Source organism: Vipera berus, assembly GCF_964194415.1.
Source record: "Vipera berus genome assembly, chromosome: 2".
NCBI lineage: Eukaryota > Metazoa > Chordata > Lepidosauria > Squamata > Viperidae > Vipera > Vipera berus.
The window spans coordinates 155,426,323-155,451,622 of NC_138203.1; the positions used below are offsets into that span (position 1 = coordinate 155,426,323).

Consider the following 25,300-nt stretch of genomic DNA (forward strand, 5'->3'; position numbering starts at 1 on the left):
TGTTAATTGATGTTGTACAGCTGCTGTGATAGTCCATGAAGAACCAGCTTCTTTAACGTGCTACTGACAGGCACCAAATGGTTACCCATTCCAAAATAGTTTGTAGATTCATATCCAAAGCTCAGCAGACCCTATTAGCCAACCATCCCTATTGGGTATGGTAGATGTAGTACAGGGCTGAGTTTCTTACTGTCTACATTATTTTACTTTTTAAAAAAAAATACAGAGCACTAAGGAGAAAAAATGGAAGAATATTCATTATTTTGAAGTCTGTCATCCCTTTTGAAATGTATCAGGCTAATTCAATAATTGCCAAATGACTTTACTTTAAGCATGTATTAAGAGTTATTTGGAATTTATACAGACTTGGAATATGATTCATCCTTAATGAAGTGCAACATCTGAATTATGAGGTGCCTTCTTGATGTTGCATATGTTTGAACATAGATGTTATTTGGCTTGATAATGAAATAGGAACTGTATACTTGCTCATCATGTTTTTTAAATAATAAAACTGCTTTTATGTTTTGAGATCCCAGTATTTTCTGAGTCATCTGTCAATAACGTACTGAATAGCATCTGATAGGTGCATGAACGTATGTCTAATATAGCGTTTCATGTTATTTAGAACCAGATGGTCAAAGAGCTGGAGGCCCGAGTCCATCAGTTGACAATGGAAGCTGAAACAAGTCATTTGCAGCATCAGAAATTATCTCAAGAGAAAAATAATCTGGAACATTCTTACCAGGTTGCATCTTTAGAACTTGAAGAAATTAAGGCAAGGTAGACAATGATTTTTTCCCCCTTTAAATTATGGTGGTATATTCTTTATTGAAATTTGTTGAGCATTGGTATTGTGGAATTATAGTAGAATTAGCAATTCTATACCATGTGAAAAGTGATAAAATCTGCATTTTTACTTTTGTGAAAGTCTGGCTTTTTTTTTACTTAACTACAAAGTTCATTACTGTGAAATAGTCAACTCATTTATTGTTTACATTTTGATACGATGAATCAATGTGAATTAAACATTGTAAGTTTGGACAAAATCAGGTCTTCTGATTCCAATATTTTTTTTAATATTGAAATTAGAGGTGGTGATGGAAAAGCTACAACTTGTAGAAGGTTTCCTGTGTTGGTCTATTGAGGAAAAATGAAAAGGCTTGTAACATCGGAAGTAATCAATAATTGGGAAAGTTTTATTTCACAAATAAATGAAATGAACCTGAACAAAATATGTCATGATAATCTTGTTTAAATTACTTATTTTTGATACAGGGAAAAAAATCTTTCTTTAGCGATTCTATAATGTCATCTAGATCATGGTTTGATTTGAACTAAATTTACTGTATATTTTATGCATAGTATATTTTGTATATTTTTATTTTGGTACTGATTTATTTCTGTAATAGGATTTGTTAGCAGTAAGTGACTTGACTAATCTATAATTTTGGTTATACATAATGAGTCATATGCAGCTATTGATAATAGAATATAGTAGCCTTCACTAGTTATAGTTTTATAAATGCAATTCAAATTTTGTTAAGATTATTGTATTAAGTGTGAAAACATAAAGATACATGTTAGTTTAATCAAAATGGTCTTCTGTGGTCTATGTCTTCTATGTTATGTCATCAAATGTTTTTAGGCATAATTCACTTCAGAAGGAAAGAGGGTGCATGATGGAAGAACATAAACAGAACATTAAACAATTACAAAGCAAGTATGAAGTGGATCTAAATTTGATGAAGAAGGAACATGCTCTTTCTGCAATGAAGGTAGATGTGGATGGATAGTTTTACTTAACTAACAATACAGTATGGATCAAACAAAAAACTCTTGGTGTTAATTTCTGAAATGTAAATCCTGCATATCTTTCATAAATATGACCACCTTTATTCATCTGAAAGCTACTGAGAGATCAAGAAGAGCAAGGATGGTTGCACTACCTCCATCCTACTACTACCACAGATTATTTACAAGTGTGACCAATGCCGTTCGTCCCATAACTGGGCCTGAAACCTGACTGGAAGTGGTCCAGATAATACATTTCACCCAGGACCCTCTGAAGCTGCAGGGCAACACTTTTTCCACCACCTTCCCTAAAAAGGGGAGGTGGGAGACTGGATAGAAAGTTGTTCAGGTTTCTTAAAGAAAGAATGAACCAAGGCTTCCTTCAGTGATTCTGGGAATACCCTCTCCTTCATTGATGTACTAATTACTGCCTGGGCCTACTTGCAATTCACCCTCCAGGAAGCTTTTACCAAGCAGGAGGGTCAAGGATCTAATAAACAAATAGTTGCACTAACAGCCCCCAAGGACCCTGTCCATTTCCTCAGGTGCAACAGAGTCAAAGTGTTTCCAGATAACTGGGCAAGTCTGTTCCCTGGGCATCTCTAATGGACCTCACTCCATGCTTGGTCTACAACTGAGAACAAATTGTGAGTGATTTTATTCATCAGGTGCTGGACAAATTCCTCCTCATGGCCCTATAAATGTTCATTTGAGCCCGCCTTTCCTAGGTGGAATCAGGTGACCTTAAACCGGGCCAGAGGCAATAAGAGTGAAGAAATAGTGATGTCTCACTGCCAACCCCGAGATGGCCTCCAGCAGCTCAGGCAGGAAAGTTGCTATGCATCAGGGAGGCTGGTAGAATAGCAAAAAATCCCAAAATCCCATGAGCTTCAAGAACAGTGTCTCAAATCCTGAAACTTGGGAAGCATGGCCCCTGATAGTCAGAAGAGATTTCTGTATGACAACTGCTGTACCCCCTTCCCTGCCTGGAACCAAACCCTAAACCCAGCTGGACACATCTCTGAGAAGGGAACTACCCTCTCTGGTGTCAGCCAGTCTTGGTAATGCATGCCAAGTCAGCTTGTTCCTCCTCAATAAGGTCACAAATGTGGAGGATCTTGTTAACTGACTTGGCATTCATCAGCAGCAGCCAAAGGACTGGGTCTTCAAGGATCTGTTGTCCAGAGTCTGTGTTGAGCTTGGGGGGCTGGAACACACCACTGGTATTAAGTATTAAGCATCAGGGGGTACCTTTCTCTGTAATGGCCTGGCCTCTGGCTCCCATTTCTACCCCTACTTTTCACCATTGATTTGGTTGTCCCACCCTAAACCCTGTGAGGAGGTCTTCAATCTCCCTTCTACCTCCCTGACTCTCTGGGTATCTCCCTGCCATTCTGCAAGTCTACCAATTCACCCAACGATTCAATACTCCTGTGCCACTTTGGCTGTAGCTCTCAGTGCTGCTGGGAGTCCTCAGTCTTCACAACTCCACAGACACTCAATGTAGCCACCACAAGTTGCTCTCTCCCATTGTCCAGCTTGGATGGGGACCACGTTCATATTCTCACCCTGTCTGTCTCATATCCGGACAAGAGGGTTGCAAACATACAATAGGCAAGCTCTCAGGTGACTCCTGTGCTCTCACTCTACTGTAGAGGTTAACCTACTATCTCCTTGGGTCCCTGGACTCCTGTGCCCCCCTCCCAATCGCCCATCAGCTTCTCTCTATCAACCCTAGAGAAAGCCTTTTGTTGCCAGTATTCTTGTTCAGATGGTCTGGCCTCACCCTTCAAGTTATTTACACTTCTTGGCTCCATGTTGGCCTTGAACCTTGGCCTCCAGCATTATTGGGTGTTCTGCCAGCACAGGCCTGGCCTGCCTTTAAGATGTCACCATACCCATCTCTGGTCTTTAGGCTTTCTACTCCCTCTTATTCTGATCTGTGCCGCTCCTGTTGACTCTCTGGGCTTCTGGCCAGTTCTTGCCTTCAGTCTCCCCTTCTTGTCCTTCTGGGCTGGCTCCAGCTATAACTCCAGGCTGGTTCCTCTGGCGATGTCTTCTCTGGCCTTCCTCCCTCAGCACACACGCTCTGGTGCAGCCTCCAGGCCTGCATCCCCTTCCGACAGGCACTCTGTTAGACTCTGGGCCTGCTGCCCATCTCCCATTGGTCCCTTGTCCTGGTCTTGTCACTCAGTGCTGCAGATGACGGCTTTGGCTTGGCTCTGCTTCTGCTGCCCCCAATCTGTGGCCAGGGGTTCGTGCTGGCTAGTAGGGTAGAAACAAGTTCTGGGTGGCTCCCAATGCTGGCTTCATTCTCTGTGCCGACTTCAACCTCTGCCAGTCTCCCATCTCTGCCACGCCTTCGCTCCAGTCACTGCAGCCGTTCCATCTTGGTCCCTTCAATCTCCGGGCTGCAGCTGAGTAGCTGCACAAGCAGCAGTAGGCAGGAAGAAGGTAGGGTTGAGGCTGAGATTGAGGGGTTCATTTGGTGTCCTGAATGGTGAGGAAACTCTCACAATACTCCCATCCTCTCTCTTTGTGGCAGGAAAACATGTTGCAAAGATTAAGGGATATGATGTTGGATATTTGTCTCATGTCAACTCACAGTCTCAAAGCACCAGAATCCTACTAGATACAGATCCCTGGGAACTTCGAGTACACTCTCATTTCGTCTTAAGTTGAGGAAAGGGTTTTTTTAAAAAAAATGGCTGGACACAATGTGTTCCCATTGGTACTTCTACAAGAATATTCAAAACAACATTATAGTTCTTTTTTTACTGCAAATGCTGGAGATAACGGATGATTACTATACTTACTTCCTCTCAGACTTTTATATAACCTTAAATTACAAGTATAGAAGACCATTAAAGGTAAAGGTAAAGGTTCCCCCGCACATGCGTGCTAGTCGTTTCCGACTCTAGGGGCCGGTGCTCATCTCCGTTTCATAGCCGAAGAGCCAGCGTTTGTCCGAGGACGTCTCCGTGGTCATGTGGCTGGCATGACTAGACGCCAAAGGCGCACGGAACGCTGTTACCTTCCCACCGTAGTGGTCCCTATTTTTCTACTTGCATTTTTACGTGCTTTCGAACTGCTAGGTGGGCAGAAGCTGGGACGAGTAACAGGCGCTCACTCTGCTACGCGGCACTCGGGATTCGACCCGCCAAACTGCCGACCTTCCGATCGACAAGTTCAGCGTCCTTACCCACTGAGCCACCGCGTCCCTATATAGAAGACCATTACAAAGCTTTAAACAAGCACAATCAATTATGCTCAGATTATTCAAAGTAGAACTTCACTTTTGGACTTTTGCAAGAAACTAAGAGAGACATAATTTTGATTTTGGGATTTGACTATTAGAATTATGTGGGATTATGGAAGTAATATAAACTATTCTTTACTTTAGAGTAAGAGTTGCATTATTTTATAGGTAAAGGTAAAGGTTCCCCCGCACATGCGTGCTAGTCGTTTCCGACTCTAGGGGCCGGTGCTCATCTCCGTTTCAAAGCCGAAGAGCCAGCGCTTGTCCGAGGACGTCTCCGTGGTCATGTGGCCGGCATGACTAGACGCCAAAGGCGCACGGAACGCTGTTACCTTCCCACCGTAGTGGTCCCTATTTTTCTACTTGCATTTTTACGTGCTTTCGAACTGCTAGGTTGGCAGAAGCTGGGACGAGTAACAGGCGCTCACTCTGTTACGCGGCACTCGGGATTCGACCCGCCAAACTGCCGACCTTATTTTATATCTATATGCTAAAAGTCAGAAACCATTCTTTTTACTTTTTTCTTGTTTTCACACTTTAATCGTGCTTCTTGTTGGATTCATTTTTTTCTTATCCTTTTTTCTTGTGTGTTTACTTCTTATTTATGTTTCTGAAATTTTTTACTGTAAAATGCCCAGTCACTTAGGTGAGATGGGTCATATAAAAATGTGATAAATAAATAATAAAATCATACTAAAATTATTCCAGGTAGAACTTTATTGTTTTAATGTACACCTTTTGCATTTTATCACCACATTTTAATTATATCAATGTTTTAATATATTGGTATTTTTTTTATCCTACTAACCTCTTACGTAGCCGTATAGTTCTGTTCATACTTGACAGTTAAACATTTCTCAGAATTTTTTGCCTGACATACCTTAAATATGGTCTGCCATTCTAGTCCTTATCTGCTGGTTTTACCTTTCCTCTCCTTTTTTTCTCCTTTTTCTTTCTTCCCTGAAATAATGTTACCAAATTATACTTGGATCTGGTTATTGATTTTGATAAAGTATTTGTTTTGAAACCTAAAATATCCATAATAGAGAGCTGTCTGTGAAAACTGATTAAAATTATTTGATCATTGACTACCTTGTATCCATAATGTACTGTCTTTACTGTATCCTTCCTATTATGAAAGCAGTGTCATTTTTTTTCGTGTGTGTTCTGAGTAGTAAACAGTTTAATATTCTGACTTAATATATCCAGTTCCAGTCTGTTTCAATTGATTGATGGCTTATAAGATGTCAGTTTATTTTATATTTCACTGTGCTGAACTTTCTTGCGTTCATATTTTTTTTACCTTCTATGCTCCCGTTGCAGTGCTGTCTTTGTAGCTTTGGGTTTTCTTTCCCTGCATGGCAACATCAACTAAACGTCTGAAAAGCTTTAATCTAGCTACATCAAAAGCATCACTAGTGTACTGAAAGATCCTGAGACATTCTTCAATAGCATATTAAGTTGAATTGGACTCAAGGGGCCCATCATCTGACACTCAGTCACTTTATCTTGTCTATTCATTTAGTTTTCATAGTAAAATACGGAAGTGGCTTAACATTGCCTTCTACTGTGCAGAATGAAATGATATCCTTGCCACTCTCAATAAATTGATTCTCCACTTCCAGCCACCTTTCTGAGTTAAAGCACACCAGGAGTATATGAGGCTAAGGGAGTATATTTCTAGTAGATCACTCAAAGACTATTGCTAAAGCGAACAGTTATCTATGAGTATATAGGTAGTTCTTGACTTACAATAATCCATTCAGTGACCATTCACAGTTATAACGGCCCTGAAAAAAGTGGCTTATGACCGTTTTTCTGATTACATGATCAAAATTCAGATGCTTGGTGCTGGCATGTATTTATGATGGTTACAGTGTCCCAGGATCATGTGGTCACCTTTTGCGGCCTTCTGACAAGCAAAGTCATTGAAGAAGCCAGATTCACTTAACAGCCGTGTTACTAACTTAGCAACTGTGGTGATTCAAGGTTGTAAAATGGGGCAAAACTCACTTAACTGCCTTACTTAGCACTGGAAATTTTGGGCTCAACTGTGGTCATAAGTTGAGAACTACCTGCATCTGGCATCCTCTCTTAATGCACTTCAATTCATCCTTTTTGGAAGCATCTCTCCTTCTACACCTATATCTAGTACAGACATGTCAAACTCGTGACGTCGCGTGATGTATCGGAGCTTTTTCCCCATTGCCGGCAATGGGGTGGGCCTGGTTTCTTGGTGACACATCTGGCCCGTGGGCCGGCAGTTTGACACCGCTGATCTAGTAGGTTAGCATAGGAAGACTTCAGTGTCTTTGAATGGATAGCATCTCTAAATTGCGTATCCACTCAGTGGCTATATCACATTACAAGGTTTGCATTTAAAAGCTTTCATGCCTTTTATTTAAGTATTTATTATATATTTTAACTAATCCAACAACTCCGCAGGTAGCATAGAGTACAGTAACAAAGCAAAACCAATTATATAAATGCCTAGGTATAAAAAACCCATAAATTCATAGATAAATTCATAAATTCAACCACAGCCAATCAAGTGGAATTGACTGATTGATGAACAACAACAAAAAAGCATTTTACAGGTAGTCCTGGAATTATGACAGCAACTGGGACCAGGAACTTTGTTGCTAAATGACATGATTGTAAAACAAGATGTCACATGACTGTCACTTAGTGATGGCAATTCCAGCAGTTCCAGTTTCTGTAATTAAATATGGACAGCATATTGTAGTTTGTCATATGATGACTTCACTCGATCATGACTTATAACTTCCTACGGGCTTCCCTATTGATTTTGCTTGTGGAAGCTCACAGGGAATATTGGAAATCATGGTATGTGACAGCAGTCTGTTGTGACTTTGTAATTGTGAGCCAGATTCAGAGCATCTGGATTGCAAACGTATGACTGGGGACATTTTATCATGGCTGGAACATTGAAGATCCCTGTGTTCAGAACCATTGTAACTTTGAATGGTTGCTGACCAAGTGGTCATAATCGAGGACTGCCTGTGGCAGTTTTGTGAAATAATAAGATATTGTTTCATAATTCACTGGCTGGTACAGCCTGCTGTCCAGTCCAAATTGCATAAACGTCTCAGAAAGGAGGGACTCTTAGTATGCCTTCTGGGGTGATTGGATTATTTCATTCTTTATCTTTTAAAGCATAATTTTGAAAAGTATAGTTATTTCTGCCCAAAAGAATTGAAGACCAACACTCCTATTTTCTTTAAATCTTTATAGACATCTGATGTGATAGAGGACTTAAAGCAATGTGTGTCTCAATTAAAAGAACAGTTAGTAGAATCAGACCATCAAAAGCAACAACAACTGCAGGTGAGCCCTGATTTTTCACTCAGCAGAATGATGAACACTTTCTTTTTTTTCCAGAGGCGGGGAGGGGTGTGTGTGTGTGTGTGTGTGTGTGTGTGAGAGAGAGAGAGAGAGAGAGAGAGAGAGAGAGAGAGAGAGAGAGAGAGAGAGAGAGAGAGAGAGAGAGAGACTAAGTATTGCTGGAGGCCTTGAGAATATTGTGAGGAAAAATAATAGAATATTTTGTTATTTCAGGCTAAAGCTTTTAAAGATTTTTTTTCTTTTTTTCTTTTTTCTTGAAATGATTTGAAAAGTGTGCTTATCAGTGGAATAAAAGAAAAAGCATCCAGTGAAGCTGAAAATTATCATCCTGTCTATCTTAACATTTGTATAAATTAGTGCATTAGCATAAATCTGTTGTCTTGGTGCTACATTGTAAGCATTCTTGGCTTCTGTTCTCATTTCTTACAGCAGGGGTCTTTCAAATTTTTTGCCCCTACATCTTTCAGCATTCTTTGGTCTGACTGTATTTGATGGCATATAGAATTCTACAATATCAGGAGTCCATAACTTTCCAATTACTATCCCATCGCCCAGTACGCTCACACAGAGAGGGCCTCCTCAGGATACCGTCGGCTAGACAATGTCGGCTGGCAACCCCCAGGGGGAGGGCCTTCTCTGTGGGAGCGCCAGCCCTGTGGAACCAGCTCCCCCTTGAGCTCCGGATGGCCCCAGATCTCCAGTCCTTTCGCCGCGGCCTCAAAACACTCCTTTTCCACCTGGCTGACCTGGACTGACAGGGATTTTAATTATGTTTTTAATTTTTTAACTCTAATTTTTAATTTATTTTAATTTTAATTTTAATTTATTGTACAGAGGCCTTTAATTTTAATTTTATCTTAACTTCTGTATTTATAGTATGTTATTGTTGTTAGCCGCCCTGAGTCCTTCGGAAGATAGGGCAGCATATAAGTCCCAAAAATAAATAAATAAATAAATAAATAAATAAATAAATAAATAAATAAATAAATAAATAAATAAATAAATAAATAAATAAATAAATAAATAAATAAATAAATAAATAAATAATAAAATCTCTAACGGGTCAGCTGAGGCAGACCTGCACTGGATAGCTATCACATTTTGCATATCCTGCATATATGCCTTACTATGCTAGCATGCCTGTATATGGCAGGGGAGGGGTGGAACCATTTAAAGAAAGGACCTGATTACCTCAAAAGGGGGAGACATTGGCAATAGAGGCTCAAGGAATGATGTGGTGGTAGAAACTGCCTCAGGAAAAAAAGAGATGAGGAAAGATGAAAAAGGTTTATATGAGATTAGAACTGAGGAGATTCTCAACTCAGTTTCCCATTCCTTTCCTTGGCAAATCTGTTAGCTGTTCTAACATTACTGCTCTTCCCATTGAGTATACCAGACTTATAATTTCTAGGATTATATTTTAGTTTATGATGGAAATAATAATAATGGTAATTTTATTGACTCAACTATTTTCAGGAACAAGAGCAAATGTTTCTACAAGAAACAACTGATTTAGAGAGAATTCATGAAAAAAAGGTAATCAAGAAATACTCTTTTTGTCTACACAGGATATCATGTTAAACCCATAAAAGTTTACTTATATAAAGCATAATATGGGAGTATTGGGCAGAGAGAATATAAAATTGGTGAATGTAGAAACTCTAAAAATAAATGTTGAGCAAGAATGAACCTACTGGTATTTTCAGAACATTTATATATATATATATACCAAGGCTCTTTTGCCTGAGAAATATATTAGTACTTGACAATGTTTCAGTAAAGTTCAGATAAAAATGAATTTTATATCATAGATATTAAAAAAATCATGTTCAGCAATATTTAAGATCCTTGATCACCAGATATCACTGACAAGGTTAGTGGCAATGAGCATCACTGGCAATGCTTTATCTTGGTCTCAGTCAGATCTCTGTGGTTATTCTTTTCATTTATACTAACCTCACTGATTCCATGATGTTTCTTTGTTCAGCAGGTGCCCTCCAAAGTGCTGCTTTTGTTTTTGTAATTTTTTTTCCTTTGTACAGCCTTTCCCTTGATTGCCGAATCGGATAGTCCAGCTTTAAAGTCTGCATGTATTCCAAATGGTACCAGTGGCTTTTTTCCTGAGATAAATGAGAATGTGTGGTTCTCCCTACTGTAACACCTTTTAGACACATTGATAAGCTGCCTACTCATCAGTAAAGACTGAATATGGATAAGACTGAGATTCTGGTGTGTCTCAACTGGACTACCTTGCTTATCCCTTCAGTATTGTTTGCCTTCCCCTTCAGGTCTGTGAGTTGGTTTTGGTGTCAATGGCTAGGAACCATGAGATGATACCCTCTTCATTTGGTGGTGGTTGGTTGCTTACAGTGGAAACTCTGATCTTGGTCCAGAATGCCTTGTTCTACATCTGCCTCATTTTCCTATGTTTCCTTCTATAGAGGGTATTAAAGCAGATTCGATTAAGGGCAGAGCCCAGTTTCAGTTCTTGGTGGTAGAGTTTAAGGCCCTATGATAAGCAGTCCCTCACTACCTGTCCCAGCTCCTCTCTTGCTGTGATTCTGTTTACATGTCATAGTCCAGTGGTCCCCAAACTTACTGGCTTGGCAGCCCAGCAGGGGGGAGGAGAGGGGAACTGGGCCTCACGAGCAGCAGGCTGGCATGCGCACATGCACATGCAGCCCTTGCATGAGTGGTGGGCCAGTGCACACACGTGCAGTTCAACTTGCCTGAGTGGCGGGCTGGTGTACACGCATGCAAGTGTCCACCAGCCTGCCACTCACACAACTCGAGCTGTGTTTGCATGGGCTGTGGCCAGCCACTTGAACGGCCCAATTTCAAATAGGCCTTGGCCTGCTAGTGGGCTGTGACCTTGGGGTTGGGAACCCCTGTCATAGTCAACAGGATAGGGATCTTGTTTTCTATGGTTGTGTTCGACGTATGACCACAACTGAGCCCAAAATTTCTGTTATTAAGCAAGACAGTTGTTAAAGGAGTTTTGCCCCACTTTACGATTTTTTTTGCCACAGCTGTTAAGTGAATCACTTCAGTAACACAGTTTGTTAGGTGAATCCGGCTTTTCCATTGACTTTGTTTGTCAGAAGGTCACAAAAGGTGATCACATGACCCTGGGAAACTGCAATCGTCATAAATACATGCCAGTTGCCAAATGTCCAAATTTTGATCATGTGACTATGAGAATTCTGCAAGGGTCTTAAGTGGGAAAAATGGTTGTGTCACATTTTTCATGCCACTTTTAAGTTCGATGGGTTACTTAATGAATGGTTGTAAGTTGAGGACTATCTGTACTTCCCTTTTCCCTGATACTCCACCCTGTTTGCATGTATTTCAACACTTGTATATATATTATAGAGCAGACCTTTTCAACCAGTGGTAGGCGTACCACTGGTGGTACATTGCCACCTGGCAGGTGGTACACATACAACGAGTTGAAAAGCACTGTAAAAAAAATGTGAAAGTGGATGAGGTGAAGCAGCAGCAGCACACAGACTTGTGGAAAAGTCAGCTGGAACTGTGTGAGATGTTGCCTGGGTTCTGCTGAGAGCCCAGGATCAGTGCACCCATCTACACCTGATTGGCGCTTCCAGCACACCTGGAAGAGAAAAGGAGGAGGGGAAAGAGAGAGGAGAGGCTATAAAAGGAGCAGGTTTTGGTGGGAGAGGGAGAGAAGAAAAAGACAATGGGTGAAAGAGAAGGGGACGGAGAGGGAGAGAGGGAGGGAGAAGCGCAGCCTTGAGGAGAGCAGTCAGCTGGAGGTGCACCTAAGACAAAAATGGGGAGAGGAGACAATATAAAACAAATGGGGGCAGAGAAGACAGGATATGAAAGAAGGGGATGAGAGAAGAGAGGATATAAAAGGGGGGGAGAAAGGAGGATATAAAAGGAGAGGAGATATAAAGGGTGGAGAAGATATAAAAGGAGGAGAGAGAGGATATAAAAGAAGAGGGGAGAGGATATAAAAGGGGGGAAGAGAAGAGGATATAAAAAGGGGGAGAGGAGAAGATATAAAAGGAGGAGGGGTGAGAAATTTGTTAAATGAGTTGCCTCATGACTTTTCTTGCCACATTTGTTAAGTGAATCACTGCAGTTGTTAAATTAGCAACATGGTTGTTAAGTGAATCTGGCTTCCCCACTGACTTTGCTTGTCAGAAGGTTGCAAAAGGGGATTACATGACCCTGGGACACTGACCATCATAAATAGGAATCAGTTGCCAAGCATCTAAATGTAAATCACATGACCCTGGGGATGCTGCAGTGGTTATAAGTGTGAAAAATGGTCATAAGTCACTTTTTTCAGTGCCGTTGTAACTTCAAACAGTCACTAAGCGAACTGTTGTAAGTCAAGGACTACCTGTACTTTTTTCCTTTTTTTTTTGGTCAAGTTTTTGACACCTTGCTAGGCGACTGGTGGTATTCAAATATTGCCATATCCTAAAAGTGGTACAATTTGTGAAAAGGCTGAAAAGCCCTGTTATAGAGTTGTCTTCCATACTCCAGTTCCAACAGTTTTTTGATATATTAAAAAAAAAGATTTGAAAATTTAGTTAATAAAGCAGACCTTTTATTGTAAACTACCTACAGAGCTTTGGTGAGCAAACAGTTAAAAACTTTTGAAAATGTTAGTAAAGTTAGATCAGGCGTGTCAAACTGCCAGCCCACAGGCCGGATGCGTCATCTGGAAGCCGCGCCTACCCTATTGCCGGCAATGGCGAAAATGCTCTGATACGTTGCGCAATGTCACATGACGTCGCGAGTTTGACATGTCTGAGTTAGATGTTAGAGTAGATTTGCTATAATCTTATTGAAATTAAATAAAGTTAAAAGTGAGGTTATCAGGTTTAGAGATTCAGTATTAGTGTTAGTTTTACTGTGATTATAAATATGTTGTGATACATAATGATTTATTACTTTCATATCATTTTGAATGTTAGTTTTTAATTTGTTAATTTTGATTGTTAGATTATCCAGGTTGGGTAGAGTATGCGTTAGAAATAAACTGAGCTGAAGAAGATTCTTGAATGAAAAGTGAAATCTCTTTGGAAAAAAAACAACCAAGAAAGTCCAGTTGCCTCGTGAAAAAGCATCTTTGGGAAAGCTGTTTATTTGTTTCTTTGAATTTATTTTCTTTGGAATTGGGGAGAGATAGGAAGTGAATGCTACTAAATCACACTATCAGAACTTCCAATAGTAAATTTTCGAATAGTAAATAGATTTTATTTGCTATTTAGAACTCAACTGTTTAATTTTTTAGCATATTGACAAATACTAATTTTGTGTTTTTTAAAACTGAACTACATAAAGTATCACCTTTCTCTGGCCTTTGAAAGCTGAAGTTGGTAAGATGACAAGGATTTAGTAGGGTTGCAACTTTGAGGATTCTTTTAAGTCCCTGCCAGTCAGATTAAATAAAACTAGATTAAATGGAATAGTCACACTTTATTAAGACAGTTGGCTGTGTGACCAGCATTTAGCTTCTTTCATGATTATTATAATTAAGCATTGATTGTAGAGGTAATGTGAACACTATTCTGAAAACAGCTATGGTTTTGTTAAATCCTCAGTCCAAATTTCAGTAGTCACATTTCAAAGATGTAGCATACCTGTACAAATCTAATAGTAATCATGCTTTTTGATAATAGTAGTTTTGTGTTGCGAAAAGACATTGTTCAGCTGCAGACGTGGTTTGTCACTATGGAAAACAGCTATTTCAAAAAGAGAAAAGGAACTTTCAATTCCATATTATTTGCATTGTAGGCATGTGTTGTGATTCAGGGTCAGCCTGTGGGTTCGGCAGTTGGGTCGGACGATTCAGAGGAGGAGGAGGGGGGTGTTGGAGAGCTTGCTGAGGATAGCCTTGAGGCTCCGCAGAGCCCTCAGCCAGGCCCCTCCCATCTGGTTACGACGCAGACCCAGCTGTGTGAGCCTGACAGCGTGGATGAAGATGACCCACAGCTGGCCCTGTTCAAGGACGCCCAACGCAGGAGGCAGTCAATCAGGAGTAAACAGAGGAAGGCAATGGGGCACCTCGGAAGGAGGCAGAGAGAAGCCACGCCCTGAACTGTTTAAAAGGGGAATGTGTGGGAGGGCTGGTTTGCTGAAGGCAACCGTTTGAATAGCTCCTGTTTCATGGTTCGTGTTTGCTCTGTTTTGCTCTGTTTGCTCTGTTTTATGTTAATAAATTTGGCAGGCTTAGTTCCAGCCTCTTGCCTTCTTGTAAAGGGGTTGTCCCTGCCTTTTCTGCAGGGCCGGTAGTAGGCTGGTACAGAACAGCATGTTACATTTTAGGATTTTAGATACAGCAACATATTTCTGTAATTTTATTAGCATGACTTAGTAGCAGTTCAAAACAGTTCTTTAGATATGTACCGTATATACTTGAGTATAAGCCGAATTTTTCAGCCCACTTTTTGGGCTGAAAAACTCCACTTCGGCTTATACTCCAGTCAACAAAAAAAATTTTTTACCGAGGACTTGCGCGCGGCCGAGGCTTCGGTGCTTCCCTCCAGAGGAAGAAGGCGCTGGATGCGGCCGGCTCTGCGGGGAAGGGGGAGCGGCGGCGGGGGCGACGGAAAAGCCGCAAAAACTGTAGGAGAGATGCTGACTGGCGGCGGCCTTGGAGGAGGCAGAGGGGGAGGAGGGAGGGAAGGGTGACCGGGCGGGGGAGGGGGGGTGAGCCAGAAGGAAAAGGGAAAGTCATCCCGCAGAGCGGTTGCGAAAAGAGGGAGGAGATAAGCCAGCCCGGTACCTGGATCCGCTTCCTGTGTCTCCTCCGCTCTGCCATGATGTCCCCGTTTTGGTCGCCTGGTGACGTGGGGCTGAGCCGGAAAAGGGGGAGGGGGAGACCGAGGGAGGGAGGAAAGAAGAGAGAGAGAGAGACGAGCCAGCGTCAGCCAGCGGGCTCACGCGGGGCAGCAAGCCATTAGGAGCCCTTGGGGAGGCAGGGCGGGAGCGCAGTCTGGCCGCTGGGCTTCCTTTCCCTCTTGTCTGCATCGCTGCAAGGAATTGCATTGTTTGGGGACGGCGACGCTCGCCCATTCACACGCTGTCCAAACGCTGGTCATTTGCTGCGGGGCTCCCGCTTGGAAGGGAAGGGAAGGGAAGATTTGTGAGGGGAAGATGCCCTATTGGGGTGGACATAAGGATCCTCCTCCTGAAAAATGTTACCCCAAGTATTCAAGCCAGTCTGTCCCAATAACCTGGGAAGCCTTTCCAAATCCCAGGCTGGTTGTAGTCAGGGTGACCTTCGCGCATCTGGAAGGCACCGAGAGAGCGTTTTTTGTTGAATTGGAGCCATGGGCTAGTCGTGGTTAAGGCACTTGTAGGCGAAGCAAATCACAAAAGCCCCCAAATCCTTCTAAATGCAGCCCATGGGCGAGCTTCCCAAGTTGTTTTAATTTAGTTTGCACGTGGCAATAGAAATAAGCTTTTTTCCTCAGCGGATCGGTGCGGTGAAGAGGCTGGGCTTCCTTCGAGGGGCCTTTCATTCCTGTACAAGGGGGAAGGGGAACTCTCTGCTTTTGTGTGTGCGTGTGTGTGTGTGTGTGTGTGTGGCCCATCTACAAAGCTGCCGAGGAAGGAGAAGCGGGATACTGGTTGGGTGGGGGAGCGGCAAAAGCGGGGGGGGGAGAGAGAAACGGCTCCGCCTTTGGTTCCCCCTCCTAAAGCACAGGGGCGCTAGAGAAAGTTTGGAGTTGGGTAAGGAAGCGCAAAATTCAGGAAGAAAAGCGGGGCGGCGGGCAAACGGGAGACCTGTACAAGGGGGAAGGGGAACTCTCTGCTTTTTGTGTGTGTGTGTGTGTGTGTGTCCCATCTGCAAAGCTGCAGAGGAAGGAGAAGCGGGATACTGGTTGGGTGGAGGAGGCAGTGGCGGCGGCGGAGGCGGCCGCAGCACCGGCAGCCTTCCGCTTTTGCCGCTTTTGTGTGTGTGTGTGTGTCCCATCTGCAAAGCTGCCGAGGAAGGAGAAGTGGAGGAGGCAGTGGCGGCGGAGGTGGCCGCAGCACCGGCAGCCTTCCGCTTTTGCCGCTTTTGTGTGTGCGTGTGTGTGTGTGTGTGTGTGTCCCATCTGCAAAGCTGCCGAGGAAGGAGACACACAAAGACGGCAAAAGCGGAAGGCTGCCGGTGCTGCGGCCGCCGCCACTGCCTCCTCCACTTCTCCTTCCTCGGCAGCTTTGCAGATGGGCCACACACACACACGCACACACAAAAGCGGCAAAAGCGGAAGGCTGCCGGTGCTGCGGCCGCCTCCGCCGCCGCCACTGCCTCCTCCACCCAACCAGTATCCCGCTTCTCCTTGCTCGGCAGCTTTGCAGATGGGACACACACACGCACGCACGCACGCACAAAAGCAGAGAGTTCCCCTTCCCCCTTGTACAGGTCTCCCGTTCGCCCGCCGCCCCGCTTTTCTTCCTGAATTTTGCCCTTCCTTACCCAACTCCAAACTTTCTCTAGTGCCCCTGTGCTTTAGGAGGGGGAACCAAAGGCGGAGCCGTTTCTCTCTCCCCCCCCCGCTTTTGCCGCTCCCCCACCCAACCAGTATCCCGCTTCTCCTTCCTCGGCAGCTTTGCAGATGGGCCACACACACACACACACACACGCACACACAAAAGCAGAGAGTTCCCCTTCCCCCTTGTACAGGTCTCCCGTTTGCCCGCCGCCCCGCTTTTCTTCCTGAATTTTGCGCTTCCTTACCCAACTCCAAACTTTCTCTAGCGCCCCTGTGCTTTAGGAGGGGGAACCAAAGGCGGAGCCGTTTCTCTCCCCCCCCCCCGCTTTTGCCGCTCCCCCCCCCAACCAGTATCCTGCTTCTCCTTCCTCGGCAGCTTTGTAGATGGGCCACACACACACACACACACACACACACACGCACACACAAAAGCGGCAAAAGCGGGGGGGGAGAAAGAAACGCCTTGTTCTCTCGTCTCAGCGGAGACTTGTTTCGGGGGATCCAGCCTCTGTCACCCCCTTCTCTCAGCTGGGCAGCTGACAGAAAGGGGCGGCAGAAGCTGCATCCCCCGAAATAAGTCTTCGCCGAGAAAATGGGCGCTGAGATTTTCTCGGCGAAGACTCACCTTCTCCCGTTCATCACATTCTTCGGTAAAGAGATTCACTCGATCCATGGTTTCAAGGTTGGGGTAGAGAAATCCCGGTTTGTTTCAAGAAACCGGGGTGGTTTATGAGCCTATAGATTTTAGACTTTGCATCTTGTTTTGCTTCCTCGGTTCCCACGAAGCCCGAAATTCTTTTTTTCCCCCCTCTGGTTTCTGCCCAACTGTCAACTCGTGGTAAAACAAACAAACAAACAAACAGAAAGCCCTTGCCTCTGGTTCCTGAGGAAAGAAAAAGTTGAGGCGAGAAGTGGAGAACATTCCCTTCTTCATTGAAAGCTGAAAGCAAACGCGCTGCAAAATTCGTTCATCCTCATCCTCTTCCTCATCCTCATCCTCTCTCTCTCTCTCTCTCTCTCTCTCTCTCTCTCTCTCTCTCTCTCTCTCTCTCTCTCTCTCTCTCTCTCGCAAACGAATTGAACAGGCACCCAAGCTATCAGGCGATGGCGTTCACGCTTGGGTGTTTGCGCGGATCAGAAACGGAAGGAGAAATTCATTTCTGCTTGCAATTCACTATCTCGGGCATCCCTGAGAGAAGAGAGCTTTTAAAGAAGCAGCTGCAAAATTCGTTCATCCTCATCCTCTTCCTCATCCTCATCCTCTCTCTCTCTCTCTCTCTCTCTCTCTCTCTCTCTCTCTCTCTCTCTCTCTCTCTCTCTGTGTGTGTGTGTGTGTGTGTGTGTGTGTGTGTGTGTGGTGTGTTATCTCGAACCAGATGGGATGGCAAAGTCAAATGCAAATGGGGATCTTGCAGATCTTGCCCTGCCTTTCCCCCCACGGTTACCTTCTGTTCTTGATGAGCTCACGAGTGCTCAAGGACAAAATAGGGCAGGGCAGAGCCGGCAGTTAAAAATAGGATGCAGATAAAAGGAAAGGTAAGGAGGGGTTCAGGTTGAGAGGAGAGGCTGCGTAGCCTTAGTGTAACTCCTGTTTGGGCTGACTGGGTTGCCTCCGATGGGCTCTGACAGTGGAACAGAATGGAATAGAAAATATGGAATGGAATGGAACAGAACGTAGAACAGAACAGAACAGAACAGAATAGAATAGAATAGAATAGAAATATAGAAAGTGAATGGAATAGAATAGAATAGAATAGAATAGAATAGAATAGAATAGAATAGAATAGAATAGAATAGAATAGAAATATAGAAAGTGAATGGAATAGAATAGAATAGAATAGAATAGAATAGAATAGAATAGAATAGAATAGAAATATAGAAAGTGAATGGAATAGAATAGAATAGAATAGAATAGAATAGAATAGAATAGAATAGAATAGAAATATAGAAAGTGAATGGAATAGAATAGTAGAATAGAAATATAGAAAGTGAATAGAATAGAATAGAATAGAATAGAATAGAATAGAATAGAATAGAATAGAATAGAATAGAATAGAATAGAATAGAATAGAGCTGGAAGGGACCTTGGAGGTCTTCTAGTCCAGCCCCTTGCTCAAGCAGGAGGACCTATACCAGTGGTGGTGAACCTATGGCACGCCTGCCAGAGGTGGCACTCAGAGCCCTCTCTGTTGGCACGTGCGCCACCACCGCTGCCAGCAGCAGGTCCTTGTCGGTTGGTGGACTGGAAGAAAAGGGAGGGGGAAGCATTTTACATGCGTGCATGCGCGCACGGGGCCACGAGCAGGCACATGCTGCAAAGGGGGCGGGGCTAGTGCCTGCGTGATACTCACTAGCCCAGCCCCGTTCTCACGTGGTGCGGTGCCTTGTATCTGCACCCTGCGGCGCGGCGGTTGGCATTTTTGTGCCTTGCGGTACGGTGGCCCATTTTTTGCTCCCCCTTTTTTTTCGTGCCAGAGGCGGCACTCAGAGGCGCCTCCCTGTCCCCTCCCCTGAGGGCACCAGAATGCCGATGCTGCCTTGGCACTTTGTGATAAACAAGTGGGTTTTGGCTTGCGGTTTGGGCACTCGGTCTCTAAAAGTTTCGCCACCACTGACCGATACCATCTCAGACAGGTGAATGTCCAGTCTCTTCTTAAAAACCTCCAGTGATGGAGCACTCTTGATTTCTGGTGGCAAGCTGTTCCACTGGGCAGCTGAGAGAAAGGGGCGGCAGAAGCTGCATCCCCCGAAAGAAGTCTTCGCCGAGAAAATGGGCGCTGAGACGCCTCATTCTCTCGCTCAGCGGAGACTTCTTTCGCGAGATCCAGCCTCTGCCGTGCTGCACCGAGAGAACAGCAAGCCGCCCCATTCTCTCGGCAGAGCACTCCACCGCCCCATTCTCTCGGCGGCTTGCCACCCCGTTCTCTCATCTCAGCAGAGACGTCTTTCGGGGGATCCAGCCTCCAGCTGCTGCATTTCCCAGCCTCGGCTTATACTCGAGTCAATAACTTTTACCAGTTTTGGGGGGTAAAATTGGGGGTCTTGGCTTATACTCGAGTCGGCTTATACTCAAGTATATACGGTAATTTATTTTCTGTGTAACTAAAAAATCTTAACAAAAGTCACAGGGCAACAAAACAAAAATAATTCACTATTAAACAGCAATAGTAAAAACATTGCAACCATCAAACCTTGCAATTAGGTTAGAGTTAGAGCATAAAATTGTAATAGGAAGGGGTTTTAGAGTCTATATAGTGTAGAATGTACTTGAGTATTTCTGACAGATAATTACAATATGTGAAGTCCTGCAATATTGATCTCTACTTATTAATACTTAGTCTGTTGCCTTTCTTCATTTGCTGTATTTTCCAAACTCTGAAGTCTGCAGAGATTGCAGTTATAGAGCTAATCTGAATAGTCCCAAATTCGAATGATAGTGGGTATGTCACTCATCACATGGTTTCTAGAATTAACTCCACTTTATCTTTTTTTCCTTAAAAATTAGATTTATGAAATTCAGAGCGATTTTGATAAAGAGAGAATGGAATCACACAAGAAGATACGGAAGCTGGAAGATCTTCTGAGGTAAAAATAATATTTCATTATGAAATCCTTTCTTCAGATGGTTTTAAGAAAGATTTTACAGGTAGTCCTTGACTTATAACCATTTGTTAAGTGATCATTCAACATTACAACAGCACTGAAAAAAGTGACTTATGACCGTTTTTCACACTTATGATCATTGTAATATCTTTGTGGTCACATGATCAAAATTCAGAAACTTGGCTACTTGCATGTATTTATGATGGTTGCAGTGACCCAGGATTATGTGATGATCATTTGCAATCTTTTGACAAGCAAAGTCAATGGGAAAGCCAGATTCACTTAACGTGTTACTGACTTAACAACTGCGGTGATTCACTTAACAACTGAGGCAAGGAAGGTTGTAAAATGGGGCAAAATACACGTAACAATATCTTGCTTAGTAGCAGAAAATTTGGGCTCAGTTGTACTTCAAGAACTACCTGTAGTCCTTGTACTTTACTGATATTCTAATTCCATTTGCATCTAAAATTCATGGATTTGTCTGATGGCGAGATTCGTTGTAGTTTTATATAGAATTTTCTGTTTACTGACTAGATTTTGTCTGTAAATCTAAAATGAATTGATGCAAAGTTTCAACATCCTAACAATTACATGTGAAGTTTTTATAGATAAATAATATAAATATTCGTACAGATTATATTATTTTATACTTGCTATATGAGTCTGCTTAAGTAGCTAAGTCACAAAAAAGTCCACAATGTCAGTTTTTAAAAAAAAATCTCCCAGGTTTAATACATTAGACATAGGAGTGGGTGGCTAGATCCCAACAAATCACTATAGATTTCATAGATGAGATATTTAAGATGAAGGGATCATATTAAGAAAAAAATGGAAAATTCTAAAGATCTATAAAAATATGGCTTTGAAAAACAAGAATAAAGCACCCAACTACAATATTTTGAATTTTAAAAAAATAGGCTGTAAGTGGAGATATTCCAGAAATGTTAGGTTTCTTTTAATTGTATCATCTTGCCTTCATTTTACTTATGCAGCTGAAGCTATTAGGGTTAGAAAATGCTGGGTGACTCATGTACTTTCTTCATAATTTTAAATGTGTTTGTTTAGTGTCCTTTGTATGAAGCAAAACTAATTAAAGTAAAGCAATGCCATTCCTACTTCTTTTTCCAGTCATGTATTACTGAAAATGAATGGCATGTTCCCTCAGGGGGAAAAAACACACGCACACACATGGAAGAAACATATTTGTAATAGTTATTCTGTTGCAATAGTTTCAGAAAGATTCGTCCATATTCAGTGATATGCTGCAATAAACTAAATGATCTCTGTCTTTTCAATATAAAGTCTAGTTTTTAAAGAAAGAAAAGGAAGAAAAAGACACTTTTCTATTTTTGAACTTTTAAATATTCCTCCCATCTACCTTGAATGCTAAAGTTCATGTCTGTTCATATTTTAATGCAACAAGAAAATTTTCCTTTTCCTAATTCTCCTTAGCTGCCCCAACCTCACCATTTTCTCCTTCTGCAGGACCTATGTGCTGGTCTGCCCACCAGTCTGGCCACCAACTTCCTTTCCCTACTTTCTCTTAGCCATTCCTATTGACCTTCTTTGTCTACTTCTCTGTACGGCCAACCCAGTTGGCCATCTTTGTAGCAGCTTTCCTGACTTCCATTCTCATTTTATCTATTTCTTCCTATCTTCCAATGTGGCCTTTGCTGGTCCCCCTGCTACTTTGGCCTGCCATTATTGCAGAAACCCGTCTTAGAACTGTTATTTTTGCCCTGAACATAGGTCACCCCAAACTGATTATCCCATGCACAGAATAATTTGTGCACAGAATGTTGCTATATTGCACATACTACCAGAGGGGAACTACAAGTTTATTCGTTTGTCGCAAGTTACTCCCCCTTTTCTTGTGTAAGCCAGCACACGTGTGCAGGGAAAAGAACAAGTTTAAATGGATATATTGTGCATTTCCTGACATCATCATCATCATCATCAAGTTGGAAGGGACCTTGGAGGTCATCTAGTCCAACCCCCTGCTCAGGCAGGAAACCCTATACCATTTCGGACAAATGGCTGTCCAGTCTCTTCTTAAAAACTTCCAGTGTTGGAGCATTCACAGCTTCTGGAGGCAGGTTGTTCCACTGGTTAATTGTTCTAACTGTCAGGAAGTTTCTCCTTAGTTCTAGGTTCTCTCCTTGATTAGTTTCCATCTGTTACTTCTTGTCTTGCCTTCGGGCGCTTTGGAGAATAGCTTCAGTCCCTCCTCTTTGTGACAGCCCCTGAGATATTGGAACATTGCTATCATGTCTCCCCTCATCTTTCTCTTCATTAAAATTCATTAAACATTAAACCTGGCCTCTGCAAGCCTACCGATCTTCACTTTTTCCCAGTTTAATATGATAAGCCTTCTTCGCCTAAATATATTTATGAGTTTAAAGATGTGGAGTTAACATTTTCCTGAAGATCCTGAAAATGGTAGACCAGCATGACTTAATAGCTATTGATTGCATTGGTTCCTTCCACTCCATTTTGCCTTTTCCAACAACAGGAAATGTGATTGCCTTTATTTTTTTTATTTTTTTAAATGGGCAGACTGTTACAAAAACACATAGTTTGCCTTTAAAATTAAAGAAAAAAAATGCCCAGAAGATGATGGCTTGAATGTTTTGTTAACAATTTATACTTTAGAACCGCCTCTGAAAAATCAAATATCTTCATGTACGCTTGCTAAATTTCTCACAAGAAAGAAAAGTGAAAGGATAGGATGGCACTAGCTCTATTAACAGGAGTCTATAGAAGAGAATATACAGGTAAGCCTCAACTTATGCCCACAATTGAGCCCCAAATTTATGTTGCTAAATGAGACAGCTGTTAAGTTAATTTTGTCCCATTTTATGACCATTCTTGCCACAGTTGCTAAGTAAAACACTGCAGTAAAGTTAGCTGTTAAGTCAATCTGTCTTCCCCATTGATTTTAATTGTCAGAAGCTTATAAGAGGTGATCACATGACCTCAGGACACTGCAACCATCATAAATATATGCCAGTTGGCAACTGTCCGAACTTTGATCACATGATCATGTAGATGCCGCAGTGGTCGTAATCATGAAAAATGGTCATAAGTCAATTTTTTCAGTGCTGTTGTAATTTTGAATGGTCACTAAATGAATGGTTGAGGATTACCTACAGTAAGTCGAAGACTAGCTTGTGTAGCTCAGGGCTGAACTGCGGAATCTTTGTGATGTTACTTAGTTAGGTAATGAAACATCTGAAAGTAAGCAACCAAACTCAAAGAGCAACAAAGACTCCATAAGAATCTATGTAACATAATTTTTCTGCTTTCAAAAAGGGGAGAGACTTGTAATCCTCACAATGGATGTTTTCCTCCTGGAACAAGTTGGTAGGATAAAGAGCTAATTTTAACTCCTTGAAGGGAAAGAGTTTTCTCAATTTTTAGATCAAGTTTGCTACCAAGTAGAGAAGTCAGATTGAGCCTCATTTCTTAGGCAGCATTTTAGTATCTTACTCTTAAAATTCATTTGGTCCTTTTATTTGTATCATTTAGGTTTTACTTTTAATAGCTTACTATCTGTACTTGTTGTATCTGTGATGAATGTTCCTGTTGATTCCTGAGAAATATGTGAATCTTGAAAGCATTTTTACTATTCCCTCTAGATAACATGTATGCTTTCTTTTCTATGTCATGGCTCCCCATGTTTTGTTCCTTTGTTCTTTTATTCTTTTTATGAAGTCAGTGGTTTGATTTGGTGGTTAGTGACTATAATAAAAATTATGATTATTATGTTTAGTATCTTCCTCCAAAAGATTTAGCAAAGTGGTGTGAATGAGTTGGCTTAATTCAAATCCCTACGTATCAAATTTAATTCCACAGCAGAACTTTTGAATTTTCTTATGGTTCCTTTTTTGACTGCTGCCACTATAATTTTTCCACTTCTATCTTTTGTTCTCATGAATGACAGGATGGGCATACAAATCAGTGTGATAAATTGGAAGAGATGAGGTTATATAAGAGATTAGTACTTTGACAGTTCTCCTTGCCAGACCCATCACAAAATTCATTTTGGGTAAATTGAAGATTTTTTTCCCCTCTTACAGTTTCCTTTGCCAATTAACTGTTGAACATTTTTCAGCTCTAAATAAGAGTTCAGGGTTTCAGCCTCAGGCTAGCTATACTGCTGGCTGAAAATTTGGATGCAAACACAAGATTTTAGGTCAATTAAGTTTTATTTCTTTGTTTTGGTGCAATATCTAGATGATTCTCAAAACTAATTCTCTAAAATTAAATAGGAATTAATGGAAAAGAAAAAGGTACTATGGTACTTTTTTATAGTACAGTTCCATACTCAAGGAATGAGCTGAGACATTTTCTGTTAACAAATGTTTCTATATTGTATTGGCATCCATTAATTTTGAATGGCTGAGCTAGGATGCTTCCAAGGGACTTTTTGTTCCTGTTTTCAGGAATGTAGATAATTCTCGACTTACAACTACAATGAAGCCCAGAATTTTGGTTGTTGTGTCTTAAGTTGAGGCACCATGTGTTCTTACTCTATTTTACAGCTGTTTTTATAACAGTTGTAAAATGAGTCACCATGGTCATTAAACAAATCAGGTGGTTGTTAAGTGAACATAGCCAATGGGCATTTCATTGCAAATCACAGTCTCGTGATGGGATCCTGGTGGTAAGCCAGTTGCCAAGCACCGAAAATGCAACCATATCTCTGTAATTTATAAAAGATACAATATTCTTATAAGTATTTAGAAGGACATGGACCCAAAGGCCTTGCTCTGTAATGGTTCCCAGAACAACCTGGTCCTAGAAGGTG

General features: G+C 42.0%; 1 protein-coding gene across 3 annotated transcripts in view; it reads left to right on the forward strand.

Moving 5' to 3' along the window:
• The window catches only part of CEP112 (centrosomal protein 112), a gene marked incomplete at its 3' end in the record, with an annotated part of 303,692 nt that overhangs the window by 87,865 nt on the left and 190,527 nt on the right, over positions 1 to 25,300 (forward strand). For all 3 annotated transcript variants that reach the window (XM_081318537.1, XM_081318536.1, XM_081318538.1), the window contains 5 exons: positions 629 to 783; positions 1,649 to 1,778; positions 8,309 to 8,401; positions 9,896 to 9,955; positions 20,390 to 20,469. In XM_081318537.1, coding sequence (XP_081174663.1) covers positions 629 to 783; positions 1,649 to 1,778; positions 8,309 to 8,401; positions 9,896 to 9,955; positions 20,390 to 20,469 — 518 coding nt within the window. The remainder of the gene's footprint in view (positions 1 to 628; positions 784 to 1,648; positions 1,779 to 8,308; positions 8,402 to 9,895; positions 9,956 to 20,389; positions 20,470 to 25,300) is intronic.